Raw genomic sequence first — 23,953 nt, 5'->3', positions numbered from 1 at the left:
TGTTTCTTGCACAAATAAAATGATGGGACTAGCCATCTGTGTAATTCAGCTGTTACCACTCTGACAGAAGTTAATGACACTATGGAAGCGCCCTGCTCCACAAGGCACGTGTTAGTCACATTCAGTGCTATTTGCATTTAAGTTTATTAACATTAAAACAGGAAGTCAGCTCCTCAGTCACACCAGCCGCATCTGAAATGTTCAGCGGCCACAAGGGGCTAGTGGCTACTGTGACACAGGACATGGAACACCTCCTTCATCACAGGAAGTGGTCCTGGGCAGCACTGCTCCAGAGGCAAGAGGATAAAACTCAAGCTGAGCATCACAGAAGACAAATCAATAATCCATTAACAGGTGCCACCTACCACCAGCCATCAGCTGATGATCCAAAGTAACACTGCTGCTGCTGCTGCTGCTAAGTCGCATCAGTCGTGTCCGACTCTGTGCGACCCCACAGACGGCAGCCCACCAGGCTTCTCCGTCCCTGGGATTCTCCAGGCAAGAACACTGGAGTGGGTTGCCACTGCCTTCTCCAATGCATGAAAGTGAAAAGTGAAAGTAAGTCGCTCAGTCGTGTCCAACTCTTAGCGACCCCATGGACTATAGCCTACCAGGCTCCTCTGTCCATGGGATTCTCCAGGCAAAAGTTCAGGAGTGGGTTGCCATTGCCTTCTCTGATAGTAACACTAACAATATCCATTTTCATATTAATTGTTCCCATTCTTAAATACTATAGAATGACTCTTTTAATTGGATTAATTTATATAAATATATTTTGGATAATCAAAAACACACTATACTTTGCCACTATCATAGAACTTACAACCTAATGAGAAAAAAAAAAAAAACAAAACAAGCAACCCTGTTAAAGTAAAGATCTGTGGTTTTCGAATCCCCATTATCAGGAATATACCTAGTTATCTGGGGCGCAATAAATGCTTTATAAGAAAACAAATGAAATAGCAAGTGAGATAAAGCCTGCTCTGTATGACATATTATCTTTGCAAAAGCAAATATAAATTTTAAAACTAAATAAAAACCATTGCCTCTAGCAGCAGTTCCAACTATATCACTGCTATCACAAAGAAACCAGTACGATTCATAATCTTGGTTTTTATTTGATGGATTTTCCCTCAAACCTGTGAGGTTTTATTACCATCTGTAATGTCTAAAAGTTGAAACAATGCAGCACAGTCTTCAATTCAAACACAGAGCTCGACCTCCAGCTGAAGATCTCACAGGCGGAGGGACTGGAGGGTAGCCCTGACGTGCCCCTTTCCCAGTCTGGAGCCAGCTGTCATTCCATGTTCAGTTCTAACTGTGGCTTCTTGACCTGCACAGTTTTCTCAGGAGGCAGGTCAGGTGGTCTGGTATTCCCATCTCTTGAAGAATTTTCCAGTTTGTTGTGATCCACACACACAGTCAAAGGCTTCACCATAGTCAATGAAGCAGACATTTTTCTGGAATTCTCTTGCTTTTTCTATGATCCAACGGATGTTGGCAATTTGATCTCTGGTTCCTCTGCCTTTTCTAAATCCAGCTTAAACATCTGGAAGTTCATGGTTCACATACTGTGAAGCCTGGTCATCAGCCAACATGAATTATCTGGAAGAACTCTGTCCTCACTAATCTCCTAGCAAATGCTTGCAATCTCTTGGGGAAGCAGCAGGGAGAAAGCTCTGGTTTGCTGTCCACGCATCTTTGAAGAAACCAATCATGGTAAAAGCTTCCAATGAACCTTCAATTGGTCAACAGCTTGGCCACTAAGAATCTTCAGTTCAGTTCAGTGACTCAGTTGTGTCCGACTCTGCAACCCCATGGACTGCAGTACACCAGGCCTCCCTGTCCATCACCAACTCCCAGAGTTTATTCAAACTCATGTCCATTGGGTCAGTGAAGCCATCCAACCATCTCATCTTAAAGATCACCAAAAAGACAAAGTTCCTGGCACATCTTAGAATCTTCTCTCAGGGGAAAGAAAAATCAGTCTTGATTAACAGTGCTCTAAAGCTGTATGTGTAAATACACGAGAGTCTCAGCTGCTGGCCCCTTCGGGATGTACCCTGTGAAACTGACTGTAAGTGACTCCCTGGTGGGAGTGCCTTTCCATCCAGGTTGAGCTGCATGGCAAGGTAAGAAGGAACACTCCTTAGGATCTTCTGGTTTATTTACAATCTGACTAGAGATCGGGACTGGGATTGAGTGGTTTCTCAAACACTGTCTTGTTCCGAGTAAACGACACCATGTCTCGTGTTGGCCTCTGATCTCCCAGTTCGCACCTGCAGTAGGAGATCTCATGAGGGGCCTTCTGTGACTTCACAGCAGAAGGTGAGCTGGTTTTGAACACGAACGGAAGCTTTATGAATCACAGAGGGAAAAGATAGTCCTGAGAGAGGACAGACGTGGATGCAATGTGCCTGGTGTGTCTGGAGAGAAAGCACCAAAGTGGGGTAAGAGATCAGCTGAGACCTAGGGGCCACTGGACACAAGTAACAGAAAGAACCAGAGTGGGAGGAAGGGCAGGCGGCCAGCCTGGAGAAGGCCTGGGCCACATCCCAAGACGTCAGTTCTCTCCTTGGAGACCTCAGACAGCTCAGAGAAGTGTGTACCCGAGGAGGTGATGAGACTGTGCCTGTGTCTTAGAATGGAGAGTTTACTGGCAAGAGGAAACAATGGGAACAGGCAGATCAATTAACAGTGCAAAATAAATCAGGCAAGGAGAGACGAACTAGGCGGTAGAAAGAAAGAAACAGTAATGACTTGCATTACCTAACGTTTATAGGACACTAATCACGACTAACAGTAATAACAGTAGCTAATGAGTGCATAACGCTTACTAGGTACCAGGCACTGTTGTAAGACACTTAATACATATTAACTCATGCAAATCTCAAGCTCACTATCATCACACTTTATCCACGATGAAACTAAAACATGGGCTTTCCTGGTGGCTCAGCGGTAAGGGATCCACCTGCAATGCGGGAGACGTGGCTCAGCCCCTGGGTGGGGAAGACCCCCTGGAGAAGGGGATGGATACTCACTCCAGTGTTCTTGCCTGGAGAACTCCATGGACAGAGGAGCCTGGTGGGCTACAGTCCATGGGGCTGCGAAGAGCTGGATAAAACCGAACAACAACAAAACTTAAAACAAAGCTTCAGGAACTGGTTCAAGACTGCGAAGCATTGTTAAGTGCTACAATCAGGATTCACGCTACGCTCTCGACCCCTACATTACCCTATTTCTGGATATCCTAGGCTATATGAAATACTTTATGTATTCCATGTCAGGGAATCTATAAAAGCACAATAAGCTGTGATTGTTATTACATTTTACAGATGAGGAAGCAGAGTTTAAGCAGATTCACCCAGGTTGTGAGCGTCTGAAGTTCATGTGGTTAATGACACTGCTAAACGTTTCATGGCAAAATCAGAAGGACTTATTTGTCAACGGATACATAGCAGTGATTCTCAAAGCTGGTCCAGGGACTCTGGTCTTTCCACACGATCTGTGACATTCAGACTGTTTTCATAATAGTGCTAAGATGTTATCTGCCCTTTTCACTTTCATTTTCTTGTGAGATTCAACAGAGATTTCCAAAGGCTTCATAATTTGTGATAGTGCAACAAACTGAAGGCAGAATCAAATATAAAAATCTAGCCAATTTCTTTTAAGCCAGACAGTAAAGAGATTTGGGAAAATGTACCATTCTTCTAAGTTATTTAGAAATACAGTTATTTTTATGAAAACATGTTTTATGGTTATCTTTAGTAGGTTTGTGTTATTTTTTTTCAGTTTTTAAATTATTTTTTCTGTTTATTTTGTCTGTATTGTTTTAAATAAATAAATATTTAAAATACATTCAGTTTTCATTTCTAATATGGTAAATGGTGATAGATATACTGACATACACAGAAGTTCTTTGATGTCCTTTGACAATTTTTAAGTCCCTTGGACTGCAAGGAGATCCAACCAGTCCATCCTAAAGGAAATCAGTCCTGGGTGTTCACTGGAAGGACTGATGTTGAAGTAAAACTCCAATACTTTGGCTACCTGATGCGAAGAGCTGACTCATTTGAAAAAACCCTGAACCAGGGAAAGATTGAGGGCAGAAGGAGAAGGGGGTGACAGAGGATGAGATGATTGGATGGCATCACCGACTCAATGAACATGGGTTTGGGTGGACTCTGGGAGTTGGTGATGGACAGGGAGGCCTGGCGTGCTGCGGTTCACAGGGTTGCAAAGAGTCGGACATGACTGAGCAACTGAACTGAACTGAAGACAGTAAACACATTTGGAGATGAAAAGTGTTAAGGACCACAGTTATACAGGAAAAAGATGAGCAATGGTGAAAGATGACTTCTGGATTTCTAGCTTGAGGTTCAGAAGATGCTATTGCTTATTAAAGATCAGCAACACAGAACAAAATCCAGGTTTAAGAAGAATCTGATAAAATCAGTTCTGGTGTATGTCTTAGCTTGGGTTCTGCGCCAAGCCTTAGATGGGGATTCTTGTTCAAGTGGCTTTTTGGCAGAGAGTTCTCAGGAAATAGGTCCCAAGGGGAACAGGAGATGACAGGGGTAAAAAACAGGCAAGAATGCGGCTTCAGCCTGAACCCGTGGAAAAGCACAAGTCTCGTGGTTAAGGCCACCCCACCTTGAGGGGAGGAGGCCAGTTTCCTGCAGCCTTCGTCGGTCAGTTGCTGATCTTTTGGGAGTAAGGGTGGAAGAGAAGATGGGGTACCTGGTGAGGCACCACCCATTTAGCCAAGGGCAACCTTCCTCTGGAAAGAACACCAGCCAGTTCAGCCTGGGCTGGGCCTCTAGCACAGGGAAGGGTACAGGGTGTGAAGGTTGCCTGGGGATACATAACACAAGCTACAAGTTCTAGTTTGGAACATGTCCTGATATCCAGCAATTATCTGTGTAGATAGAGCTAGGTATTAAAGTTAGGCCGATCACCCTACTTAGGGACAAAGATTTATGCAACTGAGAAATACTTATCTATAATACAATTCATGTTTTTTAATTACATGGTTCATTGACAGAAGAAGTAAGTAAACAAATACAGTCCGGTGGAGGCACAGAATAATCAGGTAGAAACACTGAAAGATGGAGAAGAAAAACTCTTCGTGGGAAAATCGTGATGTGATGGTAGAGGAACCGATTCTCTTGCTCACGGAACAGCGACGAAGCAACGGAAAGGAACAAAAACCACAATCATGGCACTGGAATGCCACGCAAAGGGGCACGGAAGGCAGCAAGGAAACGGCTTGTCGTAGGACAGGACGAAGCTCTTACGACAGAAAGAGAACCAGGCTTCTGAGAGAGGAACCACCAGCGCTAGCCGTGGTCACATTAAGCATGTCAGCTGACAAACACAGCAGGCAGGCGCTTTGACCTCCGAGCCACCAGGGAAGCCCTCTGAAGGGTGAATGGACGACAGTGAGGTGTCACCACCAGCAGTAAAGACACCGATGTTCGTGCTCGATTTACCTTTTAAAACGTAATAAGCAGAGTCGTGACCATCCACAGAACAGGGTCACTCTATGTTACCTGTATGATGACTAATAATAGTTAAGAAAGAGAGCGCCATGCAGCCAGGACGCCAGAAACTTAACTGCAAGTCAGCCAGACCTGATGGCGCTTAAATAACTCAGACCCGGCCTCAGGGGCCTCGGTCTGCTCCAGCCAGAACCCCGATTCACCTTGAGATGTCTCAGCTTACCTTCAACAGAGAGAAGCCAATTCTGCAGCCCCTGAATATCCAGAGGCGAGTGTGTCTCTCTCTTCTAGTGCTCATCCTCTGCCTTGCATTAAACATTATTTCATACATCTTATCTGTGAATTCTCGAGGCTTGATACTAAATCCTTACAGATCTTTGCATTCCCCGTAGTACAACACAGTACCTTCATTCTGTGTGTTCAATAAATACCCATTAGCTACTATTTGAGTTATTTTTATAGGATAATTAAGGCACAGGTAAGATATGGATGAAATGGGGCTATTTTTCCTACCCTTCTATTATTATGTTCAGCTTCAGAGAAATTATCATTGTTAAATTAATGTAACATTTTTGCTTAGTTTGTTTTTAAGAAGAGATATGTTTCAAGTTCTAGACTGTCCTCCACAGTAGGAAACTTCACAAGAATAAGGAAATACTTAAGACACAGACCTATACAGACACAGATCTTTACGCTTTAAGAATGTGCATGACTTCATGAAAGTTCATGCTGGGGAAAAAAAAAAACAAGGTGTCAGGAAGAATGATACTGTACAAAAATGTGAAGTAAAATCCAAAGTGTCAACACAGTACTTATTCAGTTCCTTAACACACTTAATGTGTAATGTCACGGTTAGGTAAGATTTGTAAACAAACTGAGCAAAAATGTCTGCATAATGATGGTACATTAACATTTTTAAATCTCCGAGAGATTCTGCCACCAGCTCTCTCACGGGAATCTTAAAAATACAGTCAGGTTCTCACAGAAAACAGTAATAAAAGATTTTTCAGGTTATGAGGCATTTTTAGTCCAACTGTCCCAACGTCTCTATTTGTCAAACAGGGGCCCAGATTACTTTAGTTCATCTTTATTTTAAAAAGAATTTCCTTTTTGTCCATTAGCAAGGCTCATGGAAGCCCAGAAAAGCTTGGGTGTTTGAAACAAATGACATCATCCTAAATATTCAAAGCAACACATCTAAGTATTATCTCTATGTTCTTGGGGTAATAAAGCATATGCTTTTGAATATACTGAGCCATATTTGAACTCATTAAACAATTCTTTAGCACTACCTGTTGGTCAAAAATTTGACTTATTTTTAATAGGTTGTGATGTAAATGATACGAAGAGGTACAAACGATGACCCTTTATTTAGTGCAATCATTTAAAATACTCTCATGTTTATAACAATGCTTTTCTTTCGGAGATCAGCAGAGGGTACTCTATTTTAGTTATGTTGAAGGAATATTCCTTACCAAACTTACTACGTCTACTATATCGTGTTTAATGGTCATAGCTAATAAATAGAGCATTAATTACATGCCAGGCACTGTTCCAGTAACTAACATATATGAACTCATGTTATCCTCTAAACCACCATGAAGGATTATTGTCTTTTTTCTTTTTAAACACATGAGGAAATGAAAGCACTAAGAGGTTATCAGCCCAAAGTCATGTAAGTGCTTAGTCACAGGGTGAGGATTCAGACTGTTCTAGAGTCTGTGCCTTCATCACTTTTTTCCCAATTACTTAGTATATTAGTTTGACCTCCCAGTTCTGAATTCTTGAAAGTAGCTACACTTGCTGTTGGCTAAAACAATCCAAAACCAGCCGAATAGCCATTATTTTCCTGAGTCACTTTCCAAAAACTTTAAGGAGTTTTATGATTTTCTCTGCAATTAAGGACAGTGTGTGAACCGTGCCAGTGTACCTTCTAGAGAGTGTAAGTTAGCCTGGAGGAGAAAAGCGACAACATTTTAAGCGCTGTCACTCGGACGTTCCAAAGGCTTCATTCATAAAACCAGTTACTCTAGGCCGGCACTCAGCACGTGCATTTGAAAGTGAGCATTCAGGTCCTCCAGAGGGCTTTCGCTCACCCCCACAGCCAGCTGGATCCCCAGTGCCACCGCTGAGTGGAGCGGTTTGAGCAGAGGCAGTAACCCCAGGAGGACCGAGCCACGGGTGGGCTCACAGGGCAGGAGGAGACAAACTGGCCCCCCAGCTCACACACACTCCGTAAGACGCCTACACCATCTGCACCTCTCAAGCCTATTCCTGAGACTCAGTCTTCACATAGACCAATACCAAGAGCCTTCCATGTATCTTCATTCAGAGGAAATGTTAGGTTCAGAAGATGCATCTGAAGGAGTGTACAGCATGAGACAGGCAGCACAGAGTGGAAACGCTCCACACCAGCCGGCGAGCGGGACAGTGGGGAGAGCGGATGCAGACACAGGCCCCTAGCCATCAGCTGGGGACCTCAGTGATGGTTCTTAAACTCCATGAGCATCATTTTTTCTGATCTTCAAAATGAAAGGGGTGATAATTTAATGGCTTATAAAGATTTAAGTGAAAGAGTTAATATAAAGGGCCCGTCAATGCCTGGTATCCAGCAGGCACTAAACGGTCAGTTGTCTTAATAGCAATTAAAAAATCATTAACGTAAGTAAGAGTCAAAACCATTCATGTAAGTAAGAGTCAATTAACGTAATTGAGAGTCCCTTAGACTGCAAGGAGATCAAACCAGTCAATCCTAAAGGAAAACAGTCCTGAATATTCATTGGAAGGACTGATGCTGAAGCTGAAGCTCCATTACGTTGGCCACCTGATGTGAAGAGCTGACTCACTGGAAAAGACCCTGATGCTGGGAAAGATTGAAGGCGGGAAGAGAAGGGGCCGACAGAGGATGAGATGGTTGGATGGCATCACCGAATCAACAGACCATGAGTTTGAGCAGACTCTGGGAGATAGCAAAAGACAGGGTGTGCTGCAGGCCATGGGGTCGCAGAGTCGGACACGACTGAGCGACTGAACCACCACCACCAAAATATGTTTATGATGAAAGTGAAAGTGAGAGTCGCTCAGTCGTGTCCCACTCTTTGGGACCCTATAGACTATACAGTCCTTGGAATTTTCCAGGCCAGAATACTGGAGTGGGTAGCCTTTCCCTTCTCCAGGGGGATCATGACAACCCAGGGATGGAGCCCAGGTCTCCCGCACTGCAGGTGGATTCTTTACCAGCTGAGCCACAAGGGAAGCCCAAGAATACTGGAACGGGTAGCCTATCCCTTCTCTAGCGGATGTTCCCAACCCAGGAATTGAACTGGGGTCTCCTGAATTGCAGGCAGATTCTTTAGCACCTGAGCCATCCATGATATAACTGTAACTTCTAAACTTGGCTCATTTTTTTTTTTACATTGTTCAGAAAATATATTGAAGATACATGCCTATTACATAAATGTCAAAAAGACTACATAAAATTAAAAAAATGTGCTTTCAATAATTCGGAATACAGGAGTTTTTGTAAGGATAATACTTGAGACAATAACAAGTGTTTTATATACAATAAATAATTTTCCTTAAAAACTATTTATTTTGAAAATATGTAAGAAAAAAATGTCTAAGTACATTCAGTTCAGTTCAGTTGCTCAGTCGTGTCCAACTCTTTGCGACCCCGTGAATCGCAGCACGCCAGGCCTCCCTGTCCATCACCAACTCCCACAGTTCACTTAGACTCATGTCCATCGAGTCAGTGATGTCATCCAGCCATCTCATCCTCTGTCGTCCCCTTCTCCTCCTGCTCCCAATCCCTCCCAGCATCAGAGTCTTTTCCAATGAGTCAACTCTTCGCATGAAGTGGTCAAAGTACTGGAGTTTCAGCTTCAGCATCATTCCTTCCAAAGAAATGCCAGGGCTGATCTCCTTCAGAATGGACTGGTTGGATCTCCTTGCAGTGCAAGGGACTCTCAAGAGTCTTCTCCAACACCACAGTTCAAAAGCATCAATTCTTCGGCACTCAGCCATCTTCACAGTCCAACTCTAACATCCATACATGACCACTCAGCACACTTTAAAAATTAAGTTTTCATTCAAAGACTGAGTCACAGAAACGGGAAGACGTGCAGAATGAAAACACTATCCTCCAGCTCCCAGACAGAACCAGCAGTGAAGAGAGCAGGAGAAAACATCACACATAAAAAGGAAAACCATAGATAAATTAACAAATTCACAAAATGCAATCAATAAACAGGAAAGATACTCCCTGACAAAATTAAATATTTTCCTATAGATACTGAGAATCTGGCTTTCATAATGCTTAAAAGAAAAGTCAGAAACCCAGTACCCCTATCTGTTTATTTAAGCTCAAAGAAGGAGAAAAGCTACAAAAACTGCAATAATTAATGTCAAACATGGGATTTTTTAAATCATTTTAACCAGCACCTAACAACACTGATAATTGAAATCATGTAAGAAAATTTTCTCTTCAGTCTGCTGTCCTGAAATCTGAAGTCTATTACAAGTTTAAAAAGAAAAATAAAAACAAAAATGTAGTTTATAAAGATTAGTATTTAAATGTGGCCAACTTATAGCAAAGTGATACTTTTAACTTTCCTCCTGTAACTGTAAACCTGAAACCAATCTCTTTCCCAAACATGTGATATCTAAAATGCATCACTGTTTGTCTTTCAAACTCATTTTTATGTTTCAACGGATGTTTGATAATTTTAATGAATCTGCTCCACTGCAGAATGGATGACTGGCTTCCAGTCTTTTAAAGAAAGAGACCCTGTAACTGTCCATCATCTCTGAAGACTCCCCCCGTGTAAGTTACATATACAACATATGGTACTATGAGTTCTACATCATGCTTTAAAAAATGTACACAAATTTCAAAAAGATTAGCAAGCAAATTAGACCAGATGCATTTTTCTAGAGACAGCAGCTCATCTGCCTATCAATTTACAGACTTCTCTTTGTGACTCAGTAACTCTTCAGAGGTACAAGAGCCGCTGGATGGGGTCATCTGGAAGTCAGCTCAGAAAGCACACAACCCACTCACGTTTGTTCAGTGCTTGTTTAGTGCACATAGTTTATGACACAATTTACACACTCAGCCTGAAAGACAGCCAGAGGGGGCATAAGAATTCTCATTTCACAAATAAGATATGGAAGTTGAGAAGGAATAAAGAAATGGGTTCATGTTACACAGCCTAACAATGGTGGAATTCCTTTTAGATAACAGGTCTTATCGCTAACAATTTTTTTAACCCATTTACTCATCTGGTTACCAAAGGGCAATGTAATCATTTTAGTAAAATCAGACCAACTTAACCAGTAATTCAGAGGAAAGAAAAGAACATTTTAATTTATATATTTTGGGGCTACTTAACAACAATTCTACATAAAATCATTTTAGGGATATTAAAAAGGAAATGGCAAAGTGAGCTAAGATATGTTAAACAGAAAAGCCCACTTAGAGAAGTGTTATGATTTAGGAAAACAATAAATTTCTAAATATTGCAAAATGTCCAGGTTCTAACACATTTAAACCTTCACATTGTACTTGACATTTCTAAACTAATAAACCCAACTGTCTGGTTAATTTCTTAGTAATCTTAGCAAGACTGGGTAGTCACTCTAAAATGCATTAACACAGTTCATTAGTTAAGAGGTAAGAATTCCAATTTCAGATAGTAAGCAACAAGGTGCTACCTGCAAGAGAATGCGGGAAACACTTGACTAAAGGGTTACTGACTGAAAGAGCTAAAGCCAAAAGGTCAAGAAGCTGGAGAAGGGACACCATGTTTTACAGCATATTAGTTTGGATTTTTGAAAACCTTTTATGAAACATTTTAGGGTGGGGGTTATTCAAGTGTTTCATTCCCTGCCCCATTTCAAAGAACCACCTAAGAGCAAATCAAAACAGTGAAGGGAAACGCTTACAGGTTTGTATCTCAGAGCATCTCTGTAGGATCCAAACAAGGCTGCCTGCGCCCTGAGGAAGGCCCGGGCTACTCCATCCCCCGTAGCTGTGGACTGCTTCTTCAGTTTATTTTTCAGGGCCGAGACCTGTGTGACAGAGAGGAATCGTTACATTCACACCTCGGATATTGGTACGGTGAGGGAAGAGCTGATCCGCAGGCAGGCCGCGGCGTCCGCAGGTCAGCCCGGGCGCCTCCTCCTCGCCTCCGCTTATCATCCTGACCGCGGGCAGCACCTGCTGGCCTGTTAATTGAAAGGGAAGCAGGGGCCCGCGGTAATGTGCTAATGCAAATTGGTCTGCACGCTCCTTTTTTATTCCCAAGGTCTCCTGACATAAATAAGCTTTAATTATTTTACAGTAAAACTGCTTGTGAGCCACTTTCCTGCAGATGTTTAGCCATTACAATGAGCGTCTACTTGTTTGGAGATGGAGCCGGGTGGGGAGCATTTTGTTTCTGCTACGGAAGCTTACTTGTTCCAGGCCCTCCAGGATCACTGGCTGTTTATTTTTGGAAGCCTCATTTGTACATATAATTTTCCAGTCACTTGTTGGGTAGTTTTCAGCATTATTAGATAGAAAGCAGGAAGGGAGTTAAGGTTACTGAGAATCTAAGCACGAGTAGGGAATTCTGTTACGCTCGTTAGACACTGACTGTCCCATCTGATGTGAATAGTCTTCCACGCCAAGTACTCATGTTGTCGTTTATGAACCAACAAACAGAGGCTCGAATGTGTGGACTGACTTGTCCTTAATATTTGGCTACCAAGAGGCGAAACTGAGATCTCAACCCAGTTCTGCCCAGTTTTTCCCACCACCATTATTAGCAGGATTCAAGTTCAACGTTATTGCCTTATGAACCAGTTATGCCACTAATAATGTTTCTAAATCAAAGGAAGACGTATGATCTAGAAATCTGCATACTTTTAAAAGGCACCTATGTTCGCTACAATTTTCCATATACTTGCATCCTTTAATTTCAGGTCCTGTGTATTAATATTTTGGGGCTTCCCAGGTGGCTCAGTGGTAAAGAATCTGCCTGCCAATGCAGGAGACAGGGGTTCAATCCCTGGGTTGGGAAGATCCCCTGGAGGAGGATATGGCAACTTGCTCCAGTATTCTAGTTGGGGAAATCCCATGGACAGAGGAGCCTGGTGGACTACAGCCTGGATCTCAAGAATCAGACATGACTTAATGAGTAAACCATCAGCTCCACAATCATATTCCTGATGTGTACTCTTACTTTTTTTTAAAGAGGACGTGATATGATCTGTTCCCATGCCTCCAGTTCACTTGACCCATTCCTTTCCCACATAAAAACCTCACTCTATACACTTAAAAAGTACTAGTGGTGCTCATATGCATTCCTTAGCAATGCTCTACCTGGGAACATAGGTCACGTAGCAATCCTGTTTTCTCAAGAGAAAAACTGATGGGACGAGTTGGCCTGCTCCCTTACCAGAGCATATTCTCATCCTTACGACAGATAGCACCAGATTAACAACGCTGTTCCTCCTTTACATACGTGTGCAAGGAGTGTTTACATTCCTTTATACAAGCAGTCCTGACTGCCCCTGTGGATGATGACTGTGACTGAAGTGTCAACCTAATTAACAACCAAACCTGGAATAATGCTAATGAGAAATGAACACAGCATCAGAGGCAGGACCAGCTCTACAGGTGATAAACCTTCACAGGAGTGACATTTTCCAGTGTAAAGTCACAGCCACTGTGATCTGATCAAAGACACAGACCCCCACTGGGTCCAATTATAACCACAGTTTTGAAAAAATTACTGAGTTAGGATGCTCATAATCTATGCAGAAAGGCCTTTGCAGTATAGGTCTTTCCCCATAGCTGTGATCTTCTCAATTTATATCCAGGCTCCACAGATCCAGATAAAAGTTTAGAACCTAATTCACTTAGCCCACAAAGTGAATAAACCCGGATTCATTTAAGAAGTTGTTATTATTAAAATCTAACCTCAATAAATGTACATTTTTAGATAACCCACATATTCAAAAATAAATACAGCTGAAGGATGCAAAAACAAACCTCTGACTTAATATCCTATATTCTGAAGATAGTAATAATGTTAAGTTCCAAATGCCTTTTTAAAAGAAAACAATGGGGATGAAATCAACACATGTATTTCATCAAGGGCCCCTAGAAAGGCTTATCATGCAAAGAATAACAGTCTAGTCCTCTGAAGTATTATAGAAATAAAATAGGGTTATGTTTACTTTAGAAAATAAAAATTAAACGTCATGCCTTGTATCTTTGCAAAAATGAATTCCTCAAGATGTATTTTTCTATAAAACCTGAAAGTGGGGCTTCCCTGGGGGTCCAGTGGTTAAGAATTCACTTGCCAACGCAGGGGACACAGGCTCAATCCCTGATCCAGGAAGATCGCACATGCAACTAAGCCCGTGCGCCACCACGAGACAAGCCATCGCCGTGAGCAGCCTACACACCGCAACAAGAGAGGAGCCCTGGCGCCCTGCAACTCGAGGAAGCCCGCACAGCACAAAGGCCTAGTGCAGACAAAAATAAATAAACTCAAGAATCTTAAAAAAAAAAAAAAAGACAATCCGTAGCTGGTGGGCTGCTATACAGATTATAAAGTATATGGAGCAAACACCTTAAAGGAAAAAAGAAGCCTGAAAGTGACAATTCGGCTCTCCACAAATCGAGAATCCTTAGGCTGAGCGTGACATCTGTGCTGAGCCTGGAAGCACCTCAGGCCATTGCTCAGCCATTGCCACTCCAAATCCTCAACTATTTAATCACCAAGCAAGTCTTCTAGGGTTATTAATCTCATTGCCACAAACCCTTCCTGAACAAAATCGCAACTATGTAGCCTTCACTTCCAAATCAGTCAGTGTCAGCTCCTGAATTCCATCAAGAGGTCTACAGAACATAGGAAAGAAGAACATATTTGCTCTAGAACTTCCAATAGGGTAGACACAGGAGCAGCTGAAATGTGTGTGACTAGCCCAAACTGAGAGCTGCTGCTAGTTTAAAAAAAAAAAAAATACACTGGATTTTGAAGACTTAGTATCATACAGAGAGTAAAATACCTCATTGATAATTTTTATTGATTACATGCTGAAACAGTATTTTGAATATACTGGGTTAAATAAAACATTAAAATTCATTTCAGCTATTTCTTTTTGTTTTTAGCATGGTTGCTAGAAAATTTTTAATTGCAAATGTGGCCTACATTATGTTTCCACTGTGGACTGTGCTATTTATGAACAGACTATTCATGTTGAACATACTATTCATACAACTTCATACATACATGTGAGACTAAAAAAACTGCCTTGCAAGAAATATGGTTTAGTTTTCCTTTGCCTATATCTACATTATTTCAGCCTTTACAAACTGCACATGAAGAGCTCTTCCTTGACCTACTCGACGTGAGCCTCGACTGTCAGCAGGTGGGTGGTGGTCCCAGTTTCTCAGACCAGAGGGGCAATGAATTAAGGGTTTCTATGTACACCCATGAGAGCTCAGAAACAACATGTAAAAATGAAACGCTTTTTAACAGTCAGCTTCAGATATGAGGATACTACTCTAATATAAAATAACTGTCAACCTTGTTATTTTTCTGTACTGTAAACCACAGGAGTAAGTTACCACCAGTTACCACTGCTCTTTGCAGGGCTAATTAGCTGTGAGCAGATTTTAATATATATATTTTAATTTTTTAAAAAAGGTGATGTATCTTCTGCACTTTTAAAGTACCTGGTCTGGGAAATAGCATTTTCTGCTTAATTCCCAAACTTCAAAGTTTAGTTTTGACAGAAATGTACATCTTTCCATGATATCCTAAAGCTTATACTCACATGTAACTTAATTCAGCAAAGCACCTGGAACTTTGGTAACATGGCTATTATCACAAAGTCCTATCATGGCCTCCTGAAAAAGTATCCATTATTTTCTCTTTTTATTCTTAAGAAAGTAAGCTGCAATGTTTGATGGCTGAGAATGACTTCAAAACTGATGTTTTACTTTGACATATTTAGTCTGTATATAAATTATTTTTTAAGTCTAATTAGGTATCATACCAGACCCTCCCCTCAAAAAATGTGAAAAAACTTCAGAATAAACATAATTTCACTGCTCTTATCAAGTGTTCAAATTCCTTTCATACAATGAGCATCCAGGCTTCCAAGCAGCCGGAATTACAGCCTGGGTCTAAGCATAGTAAGAGTTCACTGCAACGTGAATAATATTACCAATTCTCACCCTTGCCCTCTTAGCACTAAGTGACTATGAGTAAAAGGAGAGACTTACACGAGTAAACACAGCAAACAGGCATAAATTAAAAGAGTGCAAGCCACATGCACACGGTCTGAGCAGTGAAGCAATGATGCTAACTGGGGGTTAGGAAGGGAGGTGACATAGAGGAGCTAAGATTTTTCATGGAAGTGACAGGTTTTTCTCTTAACTTGACTTTCAGGTGTGGCTTCTCAGGAAAAATAAATCAACCACTATAACCCACTAATTTTCATTTCATTTCTTAGGATCACAAAGAGAAACATCAGGGTAAAGAACAGAAGGTAAACATAAATGTTCAGGAATAATATTGGGATAAACTATGTGTCCTGACATGGCCCTGTGATATCTTTAAGTATCCATATTCCTAATTGAACTCTACTCCAGAAACTACATACATTCAGAAGAGCTAATGCTTCAAATAATATCTTGCTTTAGAAAAAAGTTACAACGTTAAAATCTTTATTCTTCCATGAAACATCTTATGGTCATTGTATGAATCCAAAATTAAATCCCTACACTTTAATCCTTCTAATGTTCAGTTTCTTAGGCAATAAAATGAACCCTTCTGTCTCAATTTTCTAACATGCTTCTATTTAAGGATTAAAACACTAACCTTTAACATTTGTTAAATGAAAAACATATGATACACTGGCAGAGGGCATCATGATACTGTTTCTTTGAATGCTTAAATTACCTATCGGAACCTAAAATATGGTGTCATCTACAACTGTTTCCCCTTCAGAGGGATCATAAAATGAAGACAACCAAGACCGCTCTCCCTCTCCAGTCCAACGTCATGCCAGAGTCTCAACAGCAATGTCACTTCGCAGAGCCAGGAGCTGAGAAAGTACCCTCGGAGGCCCTCTTGACACCGCACCCTCCGCATCTTCCACGAGCAGCACATCACATCACGGAGCCCCAGCCGTCCGACCTCCGACATGGATCTCAAGTTCAACCAGCGATCATCTCTCGCCTGGACCACTGCAAACGGTCTCTCAACCCGTTCATTCTGCTCCATTCTGCTTCATCAGACCCAGGGATCTTCAGGACCAAGAGCTGGAGGTGGCGTTTTTACAAGCCTAAGTGGCCTGCGCTATTATTCCTCTGCTATGGATCTCCAGTAAAGGGCCAGTAAAGCCTGGAGTCCTGAACAAGAACCAGTGACCTCACGCTCTCACTCCTGCTATCTCTACCACCTCACTGTGTGTAACTCTCGCTTCTGTGCATCTCACCACAGCTACACAGGGCTTCTCTCCCTTCCTGAATTTGCCAACGGCAGAACCTCTGCATACGCTTATCCCTCCTCCTCCCACTCTGCGTGGCTTACTCACACCCACCGTTCAGGCCAGTTCCGCACAGACGTTCTGACGTCTCGAGCTGAACCACAAAAGGCGTGTGTGAGTTTACAGGCAGGTAACAGTGTCGGCTTGACTACAACTATTTCACTTGGGCTCTCTTACGGCAGAGGTGTTGTCAGTCCACCAGCATCTCACTGAGCTCTCACTCTCTCTTTGGTAGCAGAAACCCTAAGCTCCGAGGGGTGCCTGGATAACCTAGCTGGGTTAGCCAGCCATCTCCCCGCACCACTGTGACCTGGTGTGGCCAGGGGCTTGTGTTGAGCTGATGGAACGTGAGCTTCAGGACGGCAGAGTGTACAGCTTCTCGTCCACCCCGCTCCCAGCGCAATACAGGCATATAGTAGGTGCCTCATCAGTATTTGAATGAGAGAATGAACAAATCAACAACCCGTCCAGGCACACTTTGTCCTAACTTCTCTAGCTGACTGAATAGAGGGTCTGTGACGGGGCCCAGGATCCAGGGACCAGAATCACTGAGAAGTCCACCAAGTCGTCATCCGATCCGCAGGACCTGGGAACCACTATCGTGACAGTGCTCACAACATCTTGTGCACAAAATGTCTCTCAAATATGGAAAACTCAAGAACTTAAACACACACACAATTTTTCTATTATTTTAAAACCAAAATCAAGGTCTTTAAATACATAAATGCACACACACACACATACAGAGGCAGCAAGAAGAAAGAGAAGCGCATTTTTAAGATGACACAGGAGAAGAAAAGATATTAGGAGAAAGGCTAGCTAATTTAGACGGAAATGAAAAGCCAAGAGAAAACCAAGGAAACTCATGAGCACTGAAAAAAATCACTAAAAGTAACAAATTATAAATCAACTTTCAAATGCTAAATGTACAGAGACATGAAGGGAGGCACCGCAGGGCTGGACTGGTTCTCCCATGCAGCCAAGAGAAATCAGTGAAGAGCTTTTAAATGCCTGAAGCCCAGTTAATGAAGATTTTGCGTTTTTAATTTTTGTTTTATTACGCTTTGGTATTGAAAGTTTATTAAAAAATACACACCAAGAAAACAGTAGGAAAACACAGCAGGATCTGTTCGTACTCACAGACAAAAAAAAAAAAAAAAACTTTGTAAACAGTCTCATCTCTGAAAATAACTATTGAGAAGAAAAGGGGGCCCCCGTGACGGCTGAAGTTGGGGCAGGAGCCGGGTGCCTGCCACCACGCCCTGCTTCTCCAGGGCCAGGAGACACACGGCGGCCCTCGAGCCACAGAGGAAGAGATTAAACCCACTTCCAGGCTTCTCCCTGTGTTACTGTGGGAGTCAGATGGAAACACCCTTAGACCGCGTTCCAGGAAGCAAGTCTAAACAGGGGCTTGAACAGCAACCTCCGCTACAAAGGGCAGAAGAAACGCAACCTTGGTCCTCTCCCAGGATTGCTGATGGGCGCCCACACTGCCCGCTGCCCGGGGCTGCGAGGAGGGGTGATGCCCCGGGGCCTGGTCCACTAGCTGGACAGGGAGCATCTCCTGGAGTCTACCCTATTAAACAAAACAACATCCTCGAGATCACTTTAGAACCCGAGTCAAACTGTTATCTTTCTCATCTGGACACTTGAGAGGTTTGCTGGGGCTTCGGTCACTGCTAAACATGATAAGGATTACAGCAGAGCGCAGGCAGACCTGGAACTAATAGAATATTCTCTGGGGCCTCTTTTTTTTCTTTATGACATATATTATGACAATTTAACATATTAAACCTTCATGTTAGATTAGAGGAAATATCCAGTGAATTAAACATATTTACTGACCTACTTGTACAGTTGGTTAAGAGTTAAATTTATTTCTATACTTGAATTTAAACTGATTTTTTAAAATTCTCCAAGAAAGCCAATTCTTTCCCAAACTTATTCCCAAATGAATTAACTCACTTGAATTTAGATGATCTAAAAATTTTAGTTAGAGTTTGGGGTTTTTTCCTTTAGTTTTTTAGGCTTGTAATGACTTTTAGTTAATCAGAGCAATTTGTGCCTTTCCTGTTCCCGTCATGGTAAAACCATTAACCTAGTCCTCGGTGTGATATTTGAAAGTCTCAGATGCACCATTTTTTAGAGGACTCTATTTTATAATAAGGCTTTTTCAATGTTTTAATAATTAAATATGCTTTACACTGAATGTCACCGTCCTGTAACATACTGCGGCCTACCGTGAAGGGTACAATAACTCTTCAGTGTGCAAACTGTATTTTCTACACAACCTCAGAACAGAAAATAGAAAGCCATTTTCCCATAGCATTACACAGAACATGAAAATGAGGTTTTAAAACAGTGCTGACAATCCTAGTTTAAGTGAAATAAGTCATAATGGTATTTCTTTAACAAGATTAGGATGGAGAGTGGGCTTCTGCCATCAGCAAGAGGCGCTCGTACACTGTGAGCCACGCTTCTATGCGGGGGACCACGCACTAGTGTCTGGGCCGTAGTCTGAGGATCAACCTGTATGAAATAAGGCTCTACCCACACCAGGAGCGGTAGAGTTCTGCACCTTCACCCTCTCGTCTCGCACAGAGGTAAGTATTTTGACCTGCCTCAGAGTATATTATTTTTCACAATCTGGTAAGTTGAAATAATTTAAAGACTGTTACACCACACAGGTCAAAATTTGCTTTCCTAAGTAATGAATATTCTAATATATGTTACTTTTTCAGATGTCAATGCTAAGCAGCTTTCTTCTATAAGAGTTAAGTTTATAATTGTTTTAAATAAATATTCACATAAAGACAGATTTCCTATATTTCATTATAATTTGAATTAGCTTTATTTTCCCACAAGTGGGGTATCCTATTCATTTTTGAAACAGTAACAATTCTCCAAATTACTTTTCAAAAATGTTAAGATGATAAAAATTTAAATGAGTACTAATACTCCAGAAATACATTTTAAATTATTACATAATCAAAACTAAATTTGTGTACTGTATGTATTTGCAACGGAGGAGGTCTCAATAGTGCATTTTCTTAAATTAAAATGAACATATTTGAGATTTCAAATGTTATATTTAATACAAACTGGCTCTTTCTGCCCCCACTTAAAAACATACCACAATAACAGTAACTGCAATATTGTTACATAGCCCTAAAATTTATTCTTTTATTTCAAAACACTCAAACTACATATGTTTGAAGGTACCTATATCTGGCACAGCCACTAAAAAAAATAAAATGACAATGTATTTGTAGACAAAAACTACAAAAGTATATTTTACTGGGTCTACTGCTTTTACAAGTTATTCCACGTAATTATCAATATCGTTAAAATCACTCCCAATAAAATTTGTTTTTTTTCTTTTAATGATCCAAATCTATAGTGAAATGATGAAATCGAAAAACAAGTGTTCTTGTCAGAAGACAGGAAGAGGGTTTTTTTTCCTTTCCCTTAAGGAAAACAAAGGGTTCCTGAAAGCTTTGGCCTGATTTATTCTTCCAATTTTAAATACCTTAAGAGCAGCGGAACTGCTACTGGCATGGTAGTATTTCTAACAGTCAATAAATCTAAAATATTATGTGTGAATATTGGAATGAAGCCATTAAGAAGATTACAGCATGCAACACAGCAGAGGGTCCACAGGAAAAAAGAACTAGTAATTCAGGACAACTGTGACCACTGACCTTTGAACAGCCAAGACCACTGGTCAAGCTGCCACGATAATAAAGTGCACAGGCACAGAAAGTCATCTAGCCTCTAAGTATAAATGTTTGGGTGAACAATTTTAAAAGGCCCCCGTTTGAATATCAGGTAATTTATTAAATTATCAAACAATACCAACAGTAATATTTTTCAGGCTTCAGCGTATTTATTAAGTCACAAAAAAATTCAGGACTATCATTTGTGACTTGAACATATCTCACTCAAAACATTTACAACTAAAGGAAGTATGATGGGATACTTTATCATATTTCCCCACTAAACTGATGAAAAACCTAAATTTATTAGAGATGGATTAAACAACCACCTGAAATATTTTTAGAAAAGGATTATAACTTTAGAACATCTCACAGTTTCAGTAAATAGTCCTAGCTCCATCTGAGAACTATTTCAGATTATTCGTTCTTCAAATTTGTCTAAGTCTGCAGTCCTTAATTTCAACCATACAAATACAATAGCTGTATCTATATCATCTTGCAGAGTTCCTTTTTATGAATGTTCTTTACTATTTCGGTTATGTTTAATTAACTGTTGCTTATAACTAACCAGTAGGACGATCCCTTCTGTCATTGCAATATTTAGGTTTTTACATTTTGTGAATATTGTTTAACTTCACATATTTAAATAAATGTTTAAATATCAAACTAATTCTACTAGGAAAGTAGCAGTTCTCAATTTGAACAGAATCACCCATCAAAAAATTACTATTAAAGACTGTTTTCCTCAAAGTAATGATCAGTTATCGCTAGAGCTGACTATAAACATTTTAATATAACACAAGAAAGCTGATTTCTTCTCTTTCTCTTTCTTATTCTTCCTCATTTAAAGGAAAAAAAAAATCCTTTCAGAGAATTAACTGTGGGGACTATATGCACTTAAGGAAAACACTCCTAAAAGCTGGGACTTTATTTTCATAATTATGTCCCTATCTAGTGAAGACTACTTTGATGGATTTCTAAATGAACAACTCTAATCCTTTCTAGCAGCTTCTGCAGAATTTTTATAATGAGGCAATCTAGTTATAATGAGCTAAAAAGATAATATAATTCTTCACTGGCCTGGGTTTGGATTTATTCATACATAGCACAAATTTTACTACAGTGAGATAAAGTAGTTCAGTTAATTTGCTTCAAGGTCAGCAAGTATTTTAGGTTATTTATGAGCATAAATAATCTGATTTTGACTTTAAAGTCACATTTTTCCTATCAGCAGCCATAAAAGCAATCAAGGCAAGTGTTATTGTATATTTTGAGTTTGAAAAAAAAATAATTAAAAACTCAAACCTAATCATGATTTCAAAGTACCTGCAATATTACTGAAAATAATATTTTGAAGGTTATTTCCAAATTTTAATATATCTGAATAAATGGATTTTTAAAAGGGAGTTATTTTAAATTAGAATTATGTTACACAGATATTTTTAAATAGACATTAGAATATATACAGAAGCAGTACAATCTGCATTTGTACCCTGTTCTAAGTAATACAAAGGCCAAAAAAAATGCATTTCTGAAAACCACTTAACACAAAATACAGAATATATCCTATTATAAGCTGCAGACACACACACGCACACGCACACACACACACACACACACACACAAACCTCTGCAAGATCAAAGACCAAAAGAGAGCTGGCACTTAATTTATCAGCCTTTACAGACAAAAGACAGTTTTCGTCATTTCAAAAGGATCAGATGTCTTTTATGACAAACTGGGTTTGCAGTTTAATTTACAAATAGAATCCTAAGTAAGCAGTCTGTGCTCTGCCAGAGCAAATGACAAACAGTGTAGGTTTTCATTCTTGCGGCCCTCAGCAGGAGAGAAAAGATTAAAAATAAAACTGAAATAATTTAGAGAAAACAAATAAATGTTTCAGAAAGTTGAGGGAGATCAAAGCCAGAATTTTCTGACCCCAACTGTACAAGCATTTCTTATTATATTGACCAGTGCCATCAGCTCATTAATTAAAAGGAAAAGCGCTGGCAGGTGGCAGGGAAGCAAAAGCCGATAATTGGCCCCCTTCTTCGTCTTGCCTTCAAAAACTCGCTCATTCTTCTGCAAGACATGCCACTAGGCAGACAGAAATGCCTACTTTGTAATATAATGATTAAGATGAGATGAAGAGACGTGCGCTTAAAGAAACTCTGCCTAATGAATGCATCGAGCTTTTTAATTACGATCCTACTCTTACAATAAGGAATGTGATGCTCCATTCGACATCTCCTCGACTGCCAAAAGGGAAAAATATTAAATTGAGGGTCTACATTGCTTCCTCTCACACCACATGCACATAGGCAACCCTTTTATTTCAGACAGAATAAGTGGGAAAGCAACTCCTGGTGATTCAAGGGTCCAGGAGAAAACACACATGTATGTTCATCACAAAACACCGTCCATACTTACCACGTCGCTTGGAAGGCTGCTCAAGTCGTTAAACGGCGACTCTAAAGTGTTTGTGTCAACATTCAACATGACCACATCCTCCAGCGATTTACTTTTCACTCTCTGTTTAAAAAACACAATTATAAACACACATCTTAGTATAGTTTCCTTCCAAACCTATCATGAGCTCAGACATGTAGAGAAAATTAATTTTAATGCATTAGCCTTAGAAAAAAAGGAAAATTCTACACTATGAAAGAATACAAACAATTTTCCCTTATGAGAAAGTCTGTCTAATACCATTCAAAAAGGTAAGAGTAAAAAGTACTTAAAATAGAATGTTTACTCACCTAAAAATATTAATTTAGTTAGGAGCAACTAAATGTAATCTAACTACCGAAGAGATATTACAACAAATACAAAATAGGGACATTGCTATAATAAACTGTAAATATTTATATTCTTTAAATTTTACCAATTGAATTTCAATCCTATGATACAGGAACTTGTAGCCAGTTCTAGAGCTACTTTTAGCATAAATCATACTTTGGGGTTAACATAAAACAATAAATATGACTAAGTAATAAATCAAGTTTTAAATTAGTAAATATTTCCTCTATTATCTCCATATCAATTTGGTGTAAGTTGATGATGACTTATAAGTGAAAGTTGAATAAGAAAAAATGACAGCAGTAATACAGAATTTTTATATTCTTTATCCCATGAAATTAATAAAAAGGATCAAATTTAACAGCCTATCAGATCAGCTATGTGACTTG

The 23,953-nt window shown here is 40.3% G+C and overlaps 1 protein-coding gene across 1 annotated transcript in view; it reads right to left on the bottom strand.

Moving 5' to 3' along the window:
* The window catches only part of DENND1B (DENN domain containing 1B), a 269,985-nt gene that overhangs the window by 68,958 nt on the left and 177,074 nt on the right, over positions 1–23,953 (bottom strand). The window contains exons 13-14 of the mRNA XM_040263718.1: positions 23,196–23,297; positions 11,445–11,570 (exon numbers count right to left, since the gene is read on the bottom strand). Coding sequence (XP_040119652.1) covers positions 11,445–11,570; positions 23,196–23,297 — 228 coding nt within the window. The remainder of the gene's footprint in view (positions 1–11,444; positions 11,571–23,195; positions 23,298–23,953) is intronic.

Source organism: Oryx dammah, unplaced genomic scaffold (assembly GCF_014754425.2).
Source record: "Oryx dammah isolate SB20612 unplaced genomic scaffold, SCBI_Odam_1.1 HiC_scaffold_21, whole genome shotgun sequence".
NCBI lineage: Eukaryota > Metazoa > Chordata > Mammalia > Artiodactyla > Bovidae > Oryx > Oryx dammah.
This window is presented reverse-complemented; position numbering and strand designations above follow the sequence as displayed.